The 17,593-nt window shown below is 39.5% G+C and overlaps 4 protein-coding genes across 4 annotated transcripts; 3 read left to right on the forward strand and 1 right to left on the reverse strand.

Annotated features, from left to right (window-relative positions):
• Window positions 1–6,447: 6,447 nt before the first annotated feature.
• On the forward strand, window positions 6,448–13,324 carry LOC132700609 (uncharacterized). The gene is made up of 8 exons (XM_060668037.1): window positions 6,448–6,589; window positions 8,091–8,248; window positions 10,785–11,053; window positions 11,198–11,439; window positions 11,490–11,635; window positions 11,690–11,810; window positions 11,918–12,045; window positions 12,096–13,324. The coding sequence occupies exons 2-8, from the start codon at window positions 8,130–8,132 to the stop codon at window positions 13,072–13,074; spliced, it is 2,004 nt and encodes a 667-aa protein (XP_060524020.1). The 5' UTR covers window positions 6,448–6,589; window positions 8,091–8,129; the 3' UTR covers window positions 13,075–13,324.
• LOC132700611 (receptor expression-enhancing protein 5) lies at window positions 9,703–10,734 on the forward strand. Its single transcript, XM_060668039.1, has 4 exons — window positions 9,703–9,927; window positions 10,007–10,239; window positions 10,302–10,437; window positions 10,494–10,734. Exons 1-4 carry the CDS (start codon window positions 9,798–9,800, stop codon window positions 10,520–10,522), a joined length of 528 nt encoding a protein of 175 aa, XP_060524022.1. The 5' UTR covers window positions 9,703–9,797; the 3' UTR covers window positions 10,523–10,734.
• Window positions 13,325–13,906: 582 nt separating the features above from the next.
• On the reverse strand, window positions 13,907–15,984 carry LOC132700610 (aldehyde dehydrogenase 1A1-like). The gene is made up of 10 exons (XM_060668038.1): window positions 15,867–15,984; window positions 15,712–15,816; window positions 15,554–15,655; window positions 15,333–15,498; window positions 14,978–15,282; window positions 14,826–14,928; window positions 14,423–14,772; window positions 14,206–14,363; window positions 14,081–14,155; window positions 13,907–14,029 (listed from the first exon to the last, which is right to left on the reverse strand). The coding sequence occupies exons 1-10, from the start codon at window positions 15,894–15,896 to the stop codon at window positions 13,966–13,968; spliced, it is 1,458 nt and encodes a 485-aa protein (XP_060524021.1). The 5' UTR covers window positions 15,897–15,984; the 3' UTR covers window positions 13,907–13,965.
• A 379-nt stretch (window positions 15,985–16,363) lies between these two features.
• Window positions 16,364–17,215, forward strand: LOC132700899 (chromobox protein homolog 1-like). Its single transcript, XM_060668481.1, has 3 exons — window positions 16,364–16,534; window positions 16,585–16,738; window positions 16,795–17,215. The coding sequence occupies exons 1-3, from the start codon at window positions 16,525–16,527 to the stop codon at window positions 17,147–17,149; spliced, it is 519 nt and encodes a 172-aa protein (XP_060524464.1). The 5' UTR covers window positions 16,364–16,524; the 3' UTR covers window positions 17,150–17,215.
• The last annotated feature ends 378 nt before the right edge of the window (window positions 17,216–17,593 follow it).

Consider the following 17,593-nt stretch of genomic DNA (forward strand, 5'->3'; position numbering starts at 1 on the left):
TGTTTTAAATTATCACTGATAAACCTTCAATGCGGTTCGAGACGCTCGGCATCGCGGCGCTTCCACAACACTCGGCGCCCGGCGCGCTGTCATAAATAAATTCATTTTGTTTAAACTAATGACGAGCAGTGAAATTTTCTTCCGAAATCTTAAACTTAAATGTGTAAAGCGTGTGACCGATAAAAAAAAACATGATTTTTATTTTACCAAGAAATCAGTTATATTTTCATTTGTTAACTTACAAGTTAGTTAACAATACGAAATATTCTTAAAGTATAGACATTTGACCGCGGATGCTGAAAGTTTAATAAATTTATATCTTACGGTTGATTTTTAATCCGTTTTTTAATTAAAAGTGCTTAAAATTTTCAGTATAAAAAAAATGTTGTTAAAATCAACATTTTAAAAAATCGTTTGGGAGATCAATTTTCCATCATAAGTACTTATAAAATATATATATATATATATATATATATATATATATATATATATATATATATATATATATATATATATATATATACAGGGTTTTTCACTTAAAACTCCGCACGCCAATAAGTCCAAAACGAAAAGAAATATTTAATTTATGTAAAAAGTAGTCAAAGTGTGGGGTTAAATATATATTTCCTAAAGTTTAAAAAATTCGACGCCTGCAAAGAGCTGGGCGTCGCGACGCGTCGAAAAATTATTCGATTGCAGGGACTTTGGAAATACGCGCATACAAAAGTACATATTATTTAAACACTTTTTTGTTATTTACTCAAACTTATTTACTTTACCCGTTTCTAAGTTATACCGATTTAAAGTAAACATTTCTTGATTAATAAAAAATGTGATTAACGCTTATTTTTACAAGTATGCCATGAATGTTAGTTACTATGGCAACCATTGTTATCGCAGTTGTTTTAAGTGCAATTACAAACGTAAGTTGTTATTGTTGTATCAAAAAATTGTCACATTTTGTCAGAAGAAATATCCAAATTTGTTCGGTTAAAAAAAAAACTAAGAATTATTATGTGAAAATGGTGCAATTTAGCAATGAGGAAAATGTAGACATGTTACTGGTGTTTGGAGAATGCAGATGCAATTGTAGAGAAGCAAAAAGAGTTTACGCACGGCGTTATCCGCATAGAAGAGTCCCCGATGCAAAAACCTTTTCAAGTTTATGTAAAAACTTAAGAGAATATGGCAGCTTCATGAAACCTAAAAGAGATAGGAACAGGACGGCTACAAATGATGAAAATACTGCTGCTGTAATTCAGCAGGTTGATAATAACCCCAAGATATCCCTATCATAGATAAAAGAAAATACCGGTGTTACCATAAGTTCTTCGTGGAGAATTCTACATAGAAACTCTTTTCACCCGTACAAAAGTAAACTAGTTCATAAACTAGAACCAGGCGATTATGCTAGACGAATGTATTTCTTAGCGACATTGTCCGATTTGTGTAGCCAAGATGCAAATTTTCTCTCGAAAATTTTGTGGAGCGACGAAAGTCGATTTCAAAATAATGGAATCGTTAATAGACACAACTGTCGTTTTTGGTCCGAAAACCATCCTCTTGGATTACAGAAAGAGGTAACCAACGAATTTTTAGTATCAATGTTTGGTGCGGCATATTAAATGGATTCCTTATTGGACCTTACTTTTACGAAGGAACTTTAAATGCAGATCGCTATTTAAGATTTCTTCAAACTACACTTCCGGAACTATTAGAAGAAGTGCCTCTTGACACTAGAATGAATATGTGGCTCCAGCAGGATGGAGCGCCTGCACATAATGCCCAAATAGTGACGAGGTATTTGAACCGAGAATATCCCAATAGATGGTTTGGTACTAATAGACCGGTAAGGTGGCCGGCGAGGTCTCCGGACATTACACCACCAGATTATTTTCTTTGGGGCTACCTAAAAAACGTTATCTATGAAGAACCTATCGAAGATATGGCTGATCTCATTAACAAAATTAGTGCAGCGTGTGCCGCTATCACAAGAAGGACTCTCCTACAAGTGACCCAAGCTCATCTGTTAAGTTTTTGGTAGTTGTGTTCGAGCAGATGGACATAATTTTGAACAAAATTTTTGAAATGTCTTATTATGTAGTTAATTGCAATAATAATTTTGGTTATTAACTTGTAGGTATTTTACTGTTTTTTCATTTATTTATCATGTTATCAGAACTAAATCGATAAAAAATAATAAATAAAATCATACTAAAATAGTTGAAATCTATTGTTTGTAATTGCACTTAAAACAACTGCGATAACAATGGTTGCCATAGTAACTAATATTCATGGCATACTTGTAAAAATAAGCGTTAATCACATTTTTTATTAATCAAGAAATGTTATATATATATATATATATATATATATATATATATATATATATATATATATATATATATATAGATTAAATTTTTATGATCAAGTGGAAATGGGGGGTCCACTTGACGTGATCTTACTCGAGTGTGACTTGGTTTTAAGGCTGGCGAGAAATTGGCTATAGAAGTGAAACCAAACAAACCGACTTGCATACAGAACAATCTTCAACTGCAAAACTCGGGTCTGATAGGTATTAGAGGACAAAACATTAGGGACGGACGGTATCACACTAAGAAAAAACAATGACGTTAAATATATGCAATAAATTCATAACTAGGAATATTTATATATAATTACATTTTTATTCTAAATTACCAAATTTACTTCTGTTTCACTGTCAGAGTCGTCACTAAAATTAATTATAACTGGATTTATGTTGTTCTGTTGTGCTGTACTGAATTTTTCCAGTTGTCAATTTAGCACACTGGGACTTCAAGTAGGGGCAACATTTTTTGCCCTGACCTTTGATTTTACTTGGTTTCGCAAATGCTCTATGCCCCATCGTGTATTATGGCGATGCGTTTTCCTTTATTCCGTCAGACAGCTTTGACTGGATACGGTGTCGCGTGTATCGAACCATGTTTCATTTATGTAAATTATGGATCTGTATCTTTTATTTTTTTCAATGTGATTAAAGGTCCACGTGCGTATTCTGTGTGATTCCATTACTACTAGCCTTTTGTCTATTTTGCGGTACTTACATCCCGTTTGACAAATAACTCTGTAGGGGGTGGCACGGCCTATATTTATTTACATTGGTTTCACCTTCTCCTAGCTTATTTTTTAGTTTATCCTAGGTAGGAACAATATCGCTTTGATAAAGACAATATATTTTTCTTTTTGTCTGTTTTTTTCCGTTCTCCGTTCTCGTCTTTTGGTTTTTCCTGAATAAGTCACTAACCGTTGGAGCTACAAAATTAAAATTTGCCCCCTTTCTGACCCTCCACGAGATACATAAGCTTGTAAGAAATGGCCTCGATCCAACGCCGGTATCCATTTTATTTTCGCGATTTTCGACTATTTTTTGGACATTGCTATAAGTGTCTGAAATTTGAAGCAATCGACTTCATATTTGGCACATATATGCAGCTTTGCCCCGTGACGGAACCTATTCAAAATAGGGGGGCTAACCATTTACTATTTTCAAAAAATTCTTGAACCAGGACGCGTGGAAAATCCAGGGCTATAACCTCTACTTCGAACAATGATGGTATCATATACAGGGTGTGTTGTTTGTGGGCAAAAAATCTAAAATATCCTAAAAATTTCCGTTTTTGTGGCTAAATTATTGGCGATAAATGAAAAACCGTTAAAGATGGGATAATTTTATTTGAACAGTATCGTAAACCGTGTCGTGAGAGTTTCAGGTTTCGTCAATTATACAGGGCGCGAGATATTTGAAAAAATATTATTCGACAACACTATTATTTGTGCAAATTTTGATATTTACCGATGTTTGCTGTAACTTTGAAGTTGGACGAGATGTGAAGGACATTTTATACAGGGTGCATGCACAATTAATTTAGCACCTTTTTATAATAAGTAGCTGTTTCGCGCTAATCGCTACGAACTTGCCCCGCCCAGAGACGATTTTTCGAAAGCAATCTTGTTTCATGTACACTTTGATTTCGACGCGACATTGTCCTATTCTCTTAAAATAGCTTTATCGAAACGTACAGGAAAAACGATTATTCAACACTGCTACAACACTCCAGAAATATATCAGAAAGAAAGAAATATACCTGCGCCACCCCTGCCTTGTCACTCAAGTAAGAATGAATTTTTTGTTAATGAATTTAGGCAATTCATAACTTTAAAACTAATTTTTCGCCGAAATCCTTCTAGTAAATGTAACGAAAAAAATGTATGTTTGTTTTAACACTTTGTAACTGTAAAAATAACGTGATGAGGGTGATTCCATGTTTTTAAACTACTGAACGCATGCCAAAATAAACTTTCATTGCTCTGTTACCTTACCTGTAATATGTCTAGTTCTTAGTGATCCCGCTAGAGCGTGTTTTTTTTTAAATTTAAACGCAAGAATATGACTTTCTTTTCAATAAGAATATAGGAAAACGTTGCCTAAATAGGCTAGGGAAAGCCGTAGGCTCTTGATATCTTATGGCTAACCTAAACTACCGTAATAAGAAAATTTAGTTATCATAAAATTCGTTATAAAGTCTTCTTACTTTTTGCGCGATTCGATGAGAAAAGTGCATAACTTTAATTTTTAAATAATAAAAAAAAAACACTTGCAGAGGCATAGGAAGGATTTTGAAAGAAAACTGATGCCTTCTTAAATGTTCGAATTGACGAAGCCGCTCATAGGTGGACATTACGGCAGCTTCAATTTTCGCCCCTGACAGGCTACGAGTGACCCCTTGTATGTAGTTGTTGATCGAATTGGCCAGTTCCAAAAACATATTTAGTGGTTGATCAGCTATAATAGTTTCACCTGTACATTGAGGCTGGTCTTGATGTTGAACTTCGCGTAAACAGTGAGTATTATTGTAGGATCAATAATGAATATTATGCAGATGACGCTTTCCACCACTTCTAAAAGTGGCCTCATCTCTCCAAACAACGTCGCATACAGTCTCTATTTTGGCACATGATTTGAGTACAGTCAAAAAATTCGTAACAACAACCTCGTGAAACATGTAAGGTAGTATTTTCAGTGACATAAAAAGTTGGGGGAGGGTGGGCCAAACCAGCCCACTTAAGCTTTTTATTATTTAATAAAAAAAACCATACTGATGAGTAGTAATTATTTTTCTAACGATTGACAAGTTTGTTATTGGTATTTATAATATTTTCAAAAGCTCTGGCTTTAGGATAAATCCATAGAATCACGCAAAAAATTGCACTTTCAATAATTTAATTAAGATTCGTTTGTAATAATATTGAACAGAAAAATGTATAAATAACCAGAATTTATAATTATTATAAGAAAAAACGAAAAAAAAATTAGTTAATTTTTGCCCCACCCTCCCCTACCGTTGATCCTTTAAAATCTTTAGAATAGTAGCAAGTGAGAGACATTGGCTCTCGGACTAATGTGAAGATTAAATTGCACCTATGAGTCAGGATTGTTCTTGCCGATCGTCGCTCGATATCTAGCCCTGCATATTCTTTAAGTCAATACCGTATTTTGAGTCATATCGACAGCATAACCATTTGAAAAAGGCATTTTATTAGTTTTAACAACAACTTTAATGTCACGAGACACACAAAATGGGTTGTATCGATAAATCGTCGATAGCTTATCGATATATTCTCAAAAAAACCTATACAGAATTTTACCCATTTTTACGGCGGCAGCGATAGATTAGAATTTGAACTTTCGTTCAAGTCAGGTTCTTTGAGAGTTCCCCATAAAAATGCATGCATCGGTGTCAACCCAGGACTGTTGGGTGGCCACTGAAATAAGCATCATTTTCGTTAATTTTTTTCGACAGTGTTTGGCAAAACTCAATCCTTTTTTCTCGATGCCTGGGCGTTAATTTTGTGGTAGGCCTAATTTTGAATGAATGAATTTGTTTCCTGCTTTTTTAAGAGTGGTTTGAATCTTCCCAATAGACGCTTCTTCCAGACAACTTTTAGTAAAGTCCTTAAATGACTATCTTCATCTCTTTCCAATGTTTTCTTTGTTCTGGCTAGGCTGGATGTTTGTTGAAATCAGTTTTGCTAAATCTGTAACTGGTAACTGTCACTGTCAGTTATTTTTAAATTATAAATTCTAGAATATTCTGCTTCTCTTTTAAATGTTGCTTTCATGTTAACAGCGCATATACCGTGTACGCATATGTTGAATTTGGGAATAAAACATTACACATGAAACAATCCCTCGCAATTATTTTCAAAATAAGCCGTAGAATTCTTCCGTGCTATTTATTTTACGGTATTTTTAGGAAAACCAGTGGCGCGACGTTTTTTTTTAGTCAAAAACTTGGATTCCCTTAGGTGGACGCCGCTGGCCACTCGAAGCGTTCCCGCGCGTGATCGACAATCGTATTTTAGGTGCGGATATCGGCAGTTTTTTTCGCCGCCGTTATCAGCCAAGTTTATTAACTGTAACATTCCGATACCGACGAACGTTTATTATTGAATTTCTCGCCCAACATCATCGCGATTTACGTCGTTAGGTGTAATTATCATTCTCCGATTGCCGATTAAATTGACCCGAGCTTTTTTCGGATACGACGTAAGTAATTGTTTACGCGTTAATTTTAAGACGTTCCGTATATAAACGATATGTCACCTGGTTCACAACTTGGAGAGTTCCCAATCAACGTTGAAGTTTTATAAAGCTGAGATCAATATATCACACCCGTTCTATAAATGACTGCAATTAGAACAGACTACATTTATAGGTGAACTTTTCTTATTTTTTTGCAGTTCATAATGTCACTCGTATCCACATTCGAGAATATTTACATCGAATTTTAATAAAATCCATAACTTAAACCTCTCGAGATGTACCGTCAGCTTTGAACACAAATTATTTCAATTTTTTTTCTGTCTAGCATCAAATATAGACACTCGCTGTTCAGGAACGTTGCATTTCCGGTGCACTGTTTCCGTCTTCTATCTTTCGAATGTCCTGGGCATGTTCCTCCCAGCCATCCAATTCAGTATTAGCTTGGAAAATCTTGTCCTCTCCCGTACCATATCAGCTGTCTTCGTTGGATTTCTTCTGTAATATCACTTTCGAGATTCATCTCTTATTCTTTGGTTTCTTTTTTCCATTCTTGACTTTCCTGAAGCCCTCCTCCAAAAAGTCCATTCCAAGAGCTAGCAGTTTACATCCATACAGAACGATACTTTCAAATGTGGCGACGAAAGCCTTAAGTTCAGACAGCCTGTTACTTTCTCCCCTTTTAAAATTTATTTTTTTGATACTTCTTTTTATGCGTTATATTGTTGTTCCTGGGTGTATGCTCATCACAATACCCTATACTCTATTACTCTATCATTTCCTGGTACAGGCCTTCTTAATTGCAGTCTGCTACGAGGTGTAAGTATTTGGTTTTGGAATTGCTCGTTGAAAATGTCCATTGTTCGTAAATGAGAACCCTGCGGCACCCCTAATATTGTGAAGTATTTATTAGTGACACTAGTCCTGTTGAAATACTGTCTCAATAGACTTATTTGGACGTTCTCTTCACTTCATTCCCTCTTGTTAGAGAAATTACAGATAATTCAGTAACGAAAGTCAACCTATTGACAGGAAAATCATCTTCGACAATGTCTAAAATCAAAATGGGGCCTCCGCACTCCAGAAAAGACCCTTCCCTTATGTATAAATACGCTGGACACCTTAATGTGTAGACATTGGAGATCAAATTAAAACAAACTTTTATAGGGGAGTGCCATGGCCGATTCGTTTACATTTTATTTCATTTTTATTTAAAATTTACAAAATGGAAAACTCGGAACTTATTTTTTTTATTCCCCTTTGCACCTTTAAACCGTCTCCGCTGACGACATACTGTAAGCATTCGAAGAGAAAATATGGCGGTCATTGCTTCACTGTGACGTCACCGAAAGAAGTGAGTTGCTGCAGCTACAGTTTCGCTCAATTTTGAAGCCAGTTTTTGTATGAAAATTGTTTAAATCGTAGTTTTAGCGTTCATTTTTGTTTGATTCAATGGTTTTGATATAAAAAAGGAAAACAAATTTTGAAAAAGGCAATCCTTTAACAGAGACTTGGACCTGAGGAGTGTCTATTATTTCTGTGGGCGATGGCACCCAACGGATTGCAAAACCGTACGCGACAAGACAAGCTCGCGGGCATCAAGATTTACCTACCGCCATCTGTCTCCGACGCGGGCAACCGCAGCATCGAGAGACATCTGCCGAGGTAAGTGTCCGGGCTACGCCATAGAGACGAGCTCGTATCTGGGGTCTACGCCGCCTTAACAAACCGCGAACCTTTAAAAAACTCTTAATTGGTTTGTCCTTCGCTAGCACTGAGTAATTTCCAGTTTCATTTACACGACGCCGTACTGTCGTCACTTGAAGACGAAAACTACACGCCTTTATAAGGTTTTATTACGAAATAAAGTCGTTTAACAGGAATACATCAAGAACCTGTTACGTTCGCTCCGCGTCCGTAAGAGGAGAGGTGACTTTTTGCCTCGTCTCTCCCGTCGCCGTAGCGGAATAGAATTTTTTAATAACTCCGGCGGCAAAAACCGACCGGTCCTCGATCAACGTTAACTTTAATTACTCGCTCGGCGAACCTGAGTTACTGGAATCGAGTCTCACGTCGTCTTCAGCAATTACACTTAAAACGGACGACACGGAAAAAACGGAAAGTTCCTAATCCGACTTGTTTTTTCGATTCGTCGCGCCATTAGACGTTAACGGTCGCCCCATCTGTCGACTGTCAACCGGAAACGTTTTACGCGGTCACGGACCGTCAAATTTCCCGGCCGCTTTACCAGCGTTTTAACCACGGACCGCAGAAAAAAATTATATTCGATAATTTTGAAAACGATCCCGCATCAACCGCCAGGGCTAATACGTCTCTGTCCGAGATCGTTGTATTCTCCCTACGTAGACATTTACCCGGTGCATAACCGCGGGCGGATAGCAACAGCGGAGAAAGAAGGCGAAAACGGAGAGCACGAAAGATGGAATTTGTCTGGTCGAGTGTGAGGCAGAAAAAAAAAACGCTCAAAGCCGGTAGCCGGCTAACGAGAATCGCCGTTTAGATTTACGACCGCGGTACGATTTATTTCTAAGGATTAATAAATTTTATCGATCGCGATTGATAAAACCGACCAATCTCTTACCTTTGGTGCGGGTGGGACTGTTGTCTCATAAAATCGTTACGAAAAGATGCGTCTAAGTGAAATCGATTGAAGAGCATCTATATTTATGCAGATCTTTTTTCGTTTTGTTCTTCCTCGCCCGTCAATAACCGGTCGGGCCAGTCGCGGATTATATATTATATCGATCGATTTATGCACGGGAGATGGACGGTCATGTCAGTAATATACGCTTCCAAGACGGGTTAGAATCTATACTTACGTTGAAATATATTCACAAGACTGGGAGTCGGTGTTTAATATGCGATATCGCCGTTTACAATAATTTACGCATAGATATCGATTGCATCCGAGGCACTTTTATTTATCCCCGTGGGAAAAGGCCATGTCGAAAAATTATGCGACGCCCGCAAATTGTTTCCGTTTGCTTAATTGTTGTATATGGAGCTGTCATTAAATGAATATGTTTTTCGGAGATTTTGGTCTTTGGCCCCTCCCCAACCACAGAATAAGTCGCACCGAATGCGCGACACGCGAGTAACCCAATCGACATCTGTGATTTTATGGTTATAAATTTTGTAAGTGGAAGACATTTTTGTCGGAGTGAATTCGCTTTATTCAAAAAAGGCACTCAGAATGGCGCAAAAACTCGGGGAATTCAGAGACCGATTGAGCCGGTCGCTGCGTGACACGAACAAACCGTGGACGGGACTCCTCGCCCAAGCCGAACAAAAAACCGGGGTGGATAGACTTTACTTATTCATAGGTGATTAATACATAACCCCAGTCAATATTTCCTGATTTTACGTAATACGCCCGGATTTTCCCAAAATTTTGCGTTGTAGGTGGTATCGCCGTGGTCAGTTTGTGGTTGGTGTTTGGTTATGCGGCACAGTTGGTGTGCAATACAGTGGGATTTATATATCCCGCGTATATTTCGATTCACGCGATAGAATCTCGTTCTAAAGATGACGATACAAAATGGCTTACCTACTGGGTTGTGTTTGCTTTATTCTCCGTAGTCGAATACTTTGCGGACTTTATCGTAGGCTGGTTTCCCTTGTATTGGTTGATAAAGGTAACATATTTTGAGATTAAGTCATGTTTTAGAAGTTATATATGGCTTTCTACTTACTTTAGGGCATATTTTTGGTGTGGCTGATGATTCCCACAGAATTTAACGGATCTCTGGTCATTTACAAGAGAATCATCAGACCGTATTTCTTAAAACATCATTCTACAATTGATGATACTCTGAATAAAGTGAAGGAGCAAGGTATTTTGATTGAGAACAATGTGAAGGATCGAGATTTAAATTAATGTCTGTTTCAGCGCACAAGATTGTCGACAAGAAAGAATAAGCTTTCGAGTTTGCAACTTGCTTGGAGTTATTGGAGTGTTTTTCTCAAACTTTTGCCTTTTACTATTAAATAAAAACCATTTTAATGTTTTGCGAGTGTTTATTTTTATACATGTCTTGTAGGCCTTTGAATTTTGTAGGTAGCTTCTTGAAAGGTTTGTCATTTAGATTGTGATGGTTTGAATCATGTATTAAATATATTGTTGTATCTTATGCCTAGTTTTTGTTCGATAAAAAAATTCGGGGTGTTATTTTTGACGTAGGTATTTGGAAAACGAATTTCCCAGCTCAACAGAGAACGCAACCGTTTACCCAATACCTTGTCAGTTCCTAAAAGAAGGAGAGCGACAGGGGTGTCTGGCCGAAAAAATCGTTTTCGAACGTTTGGAGAGCCTCAAACTTCTTACGCTTCCGGGGTTGTGGGTAACATTTTTTCATAACGCCTCATACGCTGGGAATTCTACCAGGAACGACAGGCTCGGGAGACTCATGGTGAGGGAACACGACTTTGTAGCGTTCGTCAGATATCAAAGTAAGTTTGTCGTGAATAAATATTTCTGAAGTAGATTTAAAAATAAGTCGAGCACAGAAAATAAATACCATGGAACAATTTTAGAAATTCACAGACCACTAATGCTTTTTAAATGAGCGTTTCACTTTTGGATGTTTTTTTTAGAGAAATTTAGCGTTATACTTATAGAAGTAAAATCGACAAGCGATGGAACTACCGTCGGATACGATTTGGAAAAAAACTGCGACGCCAAAATATTAAAAAACAATAAGCGATCGGCTCAGCATCAACTGAGGGACCATTTGGAAGTACTGCAAAATAGTTTCGACGGCGACATAGTGAAACAAATACAATGTTACATAATATGGCCTTTTTTAGGAGAGTACACCAAAGATCCCAGACAACAGGTGAGCAAATCGCAATTTATTTTATAGCGGAATCCTTACGTTTTACGTAGAGAATCAGACGTTGGGCCGACGAACCCGACCTGCACGTATTCGAAAACTGCATATTGAACCAGGACAACTTCAACTGCTGGTTTTTAGAGAAAGTTTTATGCGGAAAGAGCTGCGAAGAAGGTATATTTCTCGCTTTATTAAATAGGTAACTGAGACGCCAATCGGCGTAACGTAGTTTTGATAAGTTCACGCTTTCCAGATACATCATACTAAGTTGCGGCGTTTTCATGGACGAACTGGACGCCAACATGTTGGCATTGCTTACTCGGCAGCAGCTGAAACTTTTAAACTCCGATATCTGCAAACGTGGAGGGGTTTTAGTAAGTTTCTCTCAGCCAGCTGACATTAAATTGTTCATTCTGTTAGTGAAAGTGAATTCTGTGGTCCATGCATGATTTTAAATGAAATTAAATCATCTCGCATTTAGGTGGTCCACGGTTTGGCCGGTACCGGCAAAACGCTGTTGATTTTGAAAAAACTGCAACTTTTACACGAAACCGGACAATTGAACGATGAAAACAGGGCCTTGTACATCTGCTATTGGCCTGGGATCAGGTAAATTGCGTTTGTAGACCCTATGCGTTATCGATGTGGATTTGTTATAGGTGTGAAGTTATGGTCAAACTCAAGGCGTTGGGTATCGATAAGTACGTAGACACGGCCAGAATTTTCGTAACTTCGGAAGAGTTCTTGAAGGGCAACTCGAAGAAATACAAGCACGTCTTCATGGACGAATCCGAGGCGATTTGCTTGGCATTTAGCGCGGATATAGTGCACACCACCCTAAGCAGGATTTACAGTTGTTATCACGCCGCTAATTGCAAGGACACGCGATGCCCTTACGGCACGTTGGAGAAAAACTACCACATCAACGATCTCGTAAATAATCACCGTGAAGTGGAGTCTTGGGGCGAGCTTTGGTTCCTGGTCGACACGAACCAGGCCATGATGTTTCTCCCTAAGTATTCGCCGGAAATATTGAAAACGCCTCATATTGTGTTGAATAAAATAATGAGATCGACGGAACAAATCGCCAGACTTGTGCGTTTAGTATCGCCGGGACCGCACCTTACAGAAACTCTCGGTTTTTCTCGAATCGTCGATAAAGAACCCCCGGTATATTGGGTTGATCGTAAAGGTCGGATTTGCGAAACTGTCTCCGACGTCATAATCGACTTGTTCGCGACCAAGGGTGTAAAACCGCAAGACTTGTGCGTCATTCCGTTCTTGCAAAACGATTTGCTCTCCCGGAAAGCAATCAACGACGAGCTCACCCACAAATTCGTAGAGAAAAGCTTCAAACCGGAAGCCACTAGCGACGTCGAACAGTTCCTGCTCACCGGCAAACCAAACGAGTTTCTAATTGCTTGGGCGCTCCGCGTAAAGGGGTTGGAGTTTAAAGTGGTTATAATGGCCATTGACGAGGACCAATACGACAAAACCGATCCGGAAGATAGAAGAAAAGTTTACATTATAGCTTCAAGGAGTACCTGCATGCTGATCGTCATCAGCGATAAGGAAACTAGGGGCGATATCTGCCTCGAGTCCGCTTCTGAAACATATCCGTTCAATCTGGTGTTATAAATTGCGATGAGCCAATGTGACAGACTTTGGCTCTCCGTTTCATAACCATAAAATATAATCCTGACTGTATAATTTTGCGCACAGACTACAAAGCAATTTCTTCACTTCTATGGGCCATAACCGCGAGGATTTTTTGGCCACTAAAGAATTCTGTTACCATTCGTATAAGAAACAAGCGCTCTTGAACACTACCAGCGCATTTTGGCAGTGAAAACTTCGTTTTTTACAGATTTTGTCAACTTAAAACTGTTTATCGGTTTAATTTATTAGAATGGATATGTTACTATTCATTAAAAATATTAAAAACTTTCGACTTCTTTCTTCTAGGCCATCCATCACATAATTAAATTAGCACAACGTCACGTAAACGTAAGAAAGAAAAAAGTGATTTGGTTGTCCTTACCAATTGAAACTAAAATTACAAACACCAAACGCAACGTTCCTAGTTTACCTTTTACGTTATAACCTCGGCAAGCATTGACAGACCTTGTGTTACAAGTCCGTTCCGTAGTGGAATCTGTCGGGGACAGAATCCCTTGTATCCGTCCCGAAAAGTTTGAAATGGGTCTCCACTGTGTAGATTTGGTGTTTGTGATGTTGATTGCATGTGTTTTTTCCAGTTCACGCCGGATGGTCCGCGGAGAAAGCCGTTTTTTGTGATCGGTTAACGAACAAATGTTGGTTCTGTTTTATATTACGTGTTGGTCTGTGACCAATAGAATATCCTCGACGAAGTCGGTAATGGGCGAATGTCCTTAGCTGACGTGCCTACGTTATGGAATGAAGTCATTCCGTAGTAGTGACATTTACCAACAGACATTCAAATTACAGATAGATGGATAGATGTTTATTAACAACCAAAATAATTAACAAATTTTATATTTAAAAACATTAGGATGGCAACTTTATCGTAACTGTCTTGGTCACCAAATAATCGTTCAGCGACTCGGACCCCCTGCAAAACATGTAGGTTGAATCGATTTTGCACAGTGAGAGTGAAACTTACAGATCCTTCCCGAATCCCGACTTCTTAAACCCGCCGAACGGCGTCTGAGGCGTGATGTAGTCGTAACAATTCACCCTGCAACGAAACAAATAAACGCAACCCTCCGAAAACTAAACATCAATTACCAAACGGAACCGGCTTCTACTGCCCGGGCGAACGCCAGCGCGTTATCGACGTTCTTAGTGATAACCCCGGCCGCCAAACCGTAAGTAGTGCCGTTGGCCCTCTCGATAACCTCTTCCAACGTGTTGAACTTTAAAATGCTCTGCACCGGTCCAAAAATCTAAAAAAAAAATGAAACCCTAACCTCAAACTTGAAAAGCGAGGCGGGTTCAATGTGACCTCCTCCTTCGCGATCCTCATGCCGTCCGTCACTTCCGAAAACACGGTCGGCGCCACGAAGTAACCCTCCTCGCCGACGCGGACTCCGCCCACTTCGAGCTTGGCCCCCTCTTTTTTGCCCGAATCGACGAGCCTCAAGATTTTCCGCAACGACGGCTCGTCTATTTGAGGCCCCTGAGTTACGTTCGGATCGAACGGATCCCCGACCTTTATCTGGCCCGCCCTTTCGCTAGCCTTCCGCACGAACCTCTCATATATCCCCGACTGTACGAAAGTTCTCGAACCGGCGCAGCAATTCTGGCCGTGGTTCGCGAATATCGCGTTGAAAGCCACCTCCACCGCCTCGTCCACTAAAAAAAAAAACACTCGCGAAAAGTTTGACGCGCGCGGGCCCCAAACTCACGGTCCGCGTCGTCAAACACGACCAGGGGGCTCTTGCCGCCCAGTTCGAGCGACACTTTCTTCAGATTGGACCGAGCCGAGTATTCCAATATTTTGTGTCCAATCTGGAACCCTCGACTACCACCTACCTACATAACACGCGTCAACACTTACCTCTGTGGAACCCGTAAAAGCGACCTTTCTAACATCATCGTGGAGACACAAGGCCGCCCCGGCCGTCGGGCCGTAACCCGGTATTACATTGACGACCCCGTCGGGGAAGCCAGCCTCTTTCGTAAGCCACGCCATTTCTAAAGCGGTCAGTGGAGTCTGCTCGGCCGGTTTCAAGACCACCGTGCAGCCCGTGCAGAGAGCGGGGCCCCACTTCCAGGTCAACATTGCAATCGGATAGTTCCAGGGGATTATCTGGGCGACCACCCCGATCGGTTCTTTGGTAGTAAAAGAAATAGCGCTACCATCTATGGGATAAATCGGATAAACTCAAATAACAATCGCTTTTCGCAATCACCTATGGGAATCGTGTCTCCGTGGATCTTATCGCAGAACCCGGCGTAATATCTGAAGATATCGGCGGAAGCTTGCACGTCTGCCATCGAATCCTTGTAAGTTTTCCCGTTGTTAAGCGTCTCCAAATAAGCCAGGTTTTTGATATCCCGCTCCATCAAGTCAGCCAACTAAACGCAAATTGGACGCTCAAAATCAAAAAGCAAGAATCAATCGAATCAATACTTTGTTTAATAATTTCCCACGCGCCGAAGCGTCCATCTTCCTCCATGGTGAACCTCTAGAGAAAGCCGCTTTGGCAGCCGCCACAGCGACATCCACATCAACCTAACGCAATAACAAAACACTAGAACTTCCGTGCCAAAAAAATAACAATGCCCTACTTCGTCTGCCTCGGCAACGTCTGCGATTTTCAGCCCAGTCGACGGATTAAAGACTGGGAATTGTTGTTTACTGGCCGCTTCCACAAATTCGTTGTTAATAAAAAGCTGCAAATATAACACGTTCGCTTACATTAAAAGATTACCAAACTCCCCACCTTGTTGTATCTAATTTGCCCCGTCTCCATTTTCGATTGCAATATTGGGTTGCGAAAAAATTAAATAAAATTTTCCTTCCTCCATGCGACACCATGGAAAACTCTTTTTACTGCTGTTGGCCAGAGGTCAGGATCATTCGGCCAAGCTACTAATAGTTCTGTTCTTTTGCTTAATTGTTGTGATGGTAAGTAATTTGATTCTATGGGTAGCATTGCCCGTGACAGGTTGATTTTTGTGTGCTGCCTCCAGAATGCGAGTTTTTCAACGTTTAAAAATTCGTTTCGGTCAAATTCCCATAGTGTTCGATCGTAGTGAATGTATGGTGTCTGTTAGTTTCCCCAGTACACGCCGGTAGTCACGCCGGATGAGCCCTGAGGTCCGCGGTGGAAACGAAGAGTTTTTTAAAGTATTAATTAAAAAAACTTTTTGTTGACGAGTGTTAGTCAACGAATCGTTAACTTTATATTTATCAAAGTCTAAACATGGTATAAATCGTTATCCACACAAGTATTACTGTTGAACTAAGGTAGTAACTGGCCGAATGATCTTAGCAGACTTGGCCAATAGAAGTATAGAAAAATAGGAATAAATAATATTGCTTCATAAAAGATGAAATATTGCCGCTGCGACTTACCGATTTTAAATTAATTTACTACGATGGTGAAAAGTGAGTTATCGTTCGTATTATTTCCTTCTTATTTAAAAATTGTTTTGTAGCTAGACACAGCGACGCGACGCAGCCGCGGCCCAACGAGGGGGCCGTTCCTATTTCGCAGGACCCGCCGGAAGAGTTTTCGGTCGAGAAGATCCTGGACAAGCGCACTCGAAATGGCAAAGTCGAATATCTCCTCAAGTGGAAAGGATACAGCGAGTAAGAGCTAAGTAACCAGTTTATCCATTTTTTTCGAATAGGATGCTGTATTTAAGTGACGACAATACGTGGGAGCCCGAAGAAAACCTCGACTGTCCCGATCTGATATCCGCGTACGAGTCGCAGTTGAAGACGAGCGCGGAAACGGACTCGGAAGATAAAAACAAAAGGAAAAACATAACGGAAGATAATAGGGCCCGCGGTTTCGATAGGGGCCTCGAGCCCGATAAAATAGTGGGTGCGACGGACGCTAGCGGCGAGTTGATGTTTTTGATGATGTGGAAAAACTGCAAGGAAGCGGACTTGGTGCCAGCGAGTCAAGTAAACGTGAGGTGCCCCGAGGTGGTTATAAACTATTACGAAAATAAGAAACAGTGGTACTGCAAGGAAACCGTTATTGAACTAGATTAAATAAATGTGCGTTTTCGTCTTTTTAATTATTCAGCGGCCTTTTGAAATAAAGAAAATCAAACTGCCCAAGTCCCTTTTCTGAATGATGAAAAATAAAAATCCACGGGAAAAGCTAGATGTCAGGTGGCTATTCATTTTTTGTGTTTGTTCATTTGTCAGGCATTTGATAGTCAAGTTGTCGAAAGTTACTTAGATAGTTTTCGATAATGCCGAAAAAAAGATACGATATAAAGAAGAATCGGAGCTCATAATTTTAAAAACACTGAAAATTTGGTCCGTTATAATCCGGAAACGAGTTTTTAGTAACCAGCATGACATCGTTACGACTAAATGAAAGTTTTATTTAAAACGTTTGAGGAAAATCGATATGTGCAATTATGTTATAACCGTATCTATATTTCCCAAATAAGGCTACGTCTTTCTAATTACTGATTACTTCGAACC

The sequence above is a fragment of the Cylas formicarius genome, unplaced genomic scaffold (genome assembly GCF_029955315.1).
Source record: "Cylas formicarius isolate icCylForm1 unplaced genomic scaffold, icCylForm1.1 PGA_scaffold_4__25_contigs__length_36172078, whole genome shotgun sequence".
Taxonomy (NCBI): domain Eukaryota; kingdom Metazoa; phylum Arthropoda; class Insecta; order Coleoptera; family Brentidae; genus Cylas; species Cylas formicarius.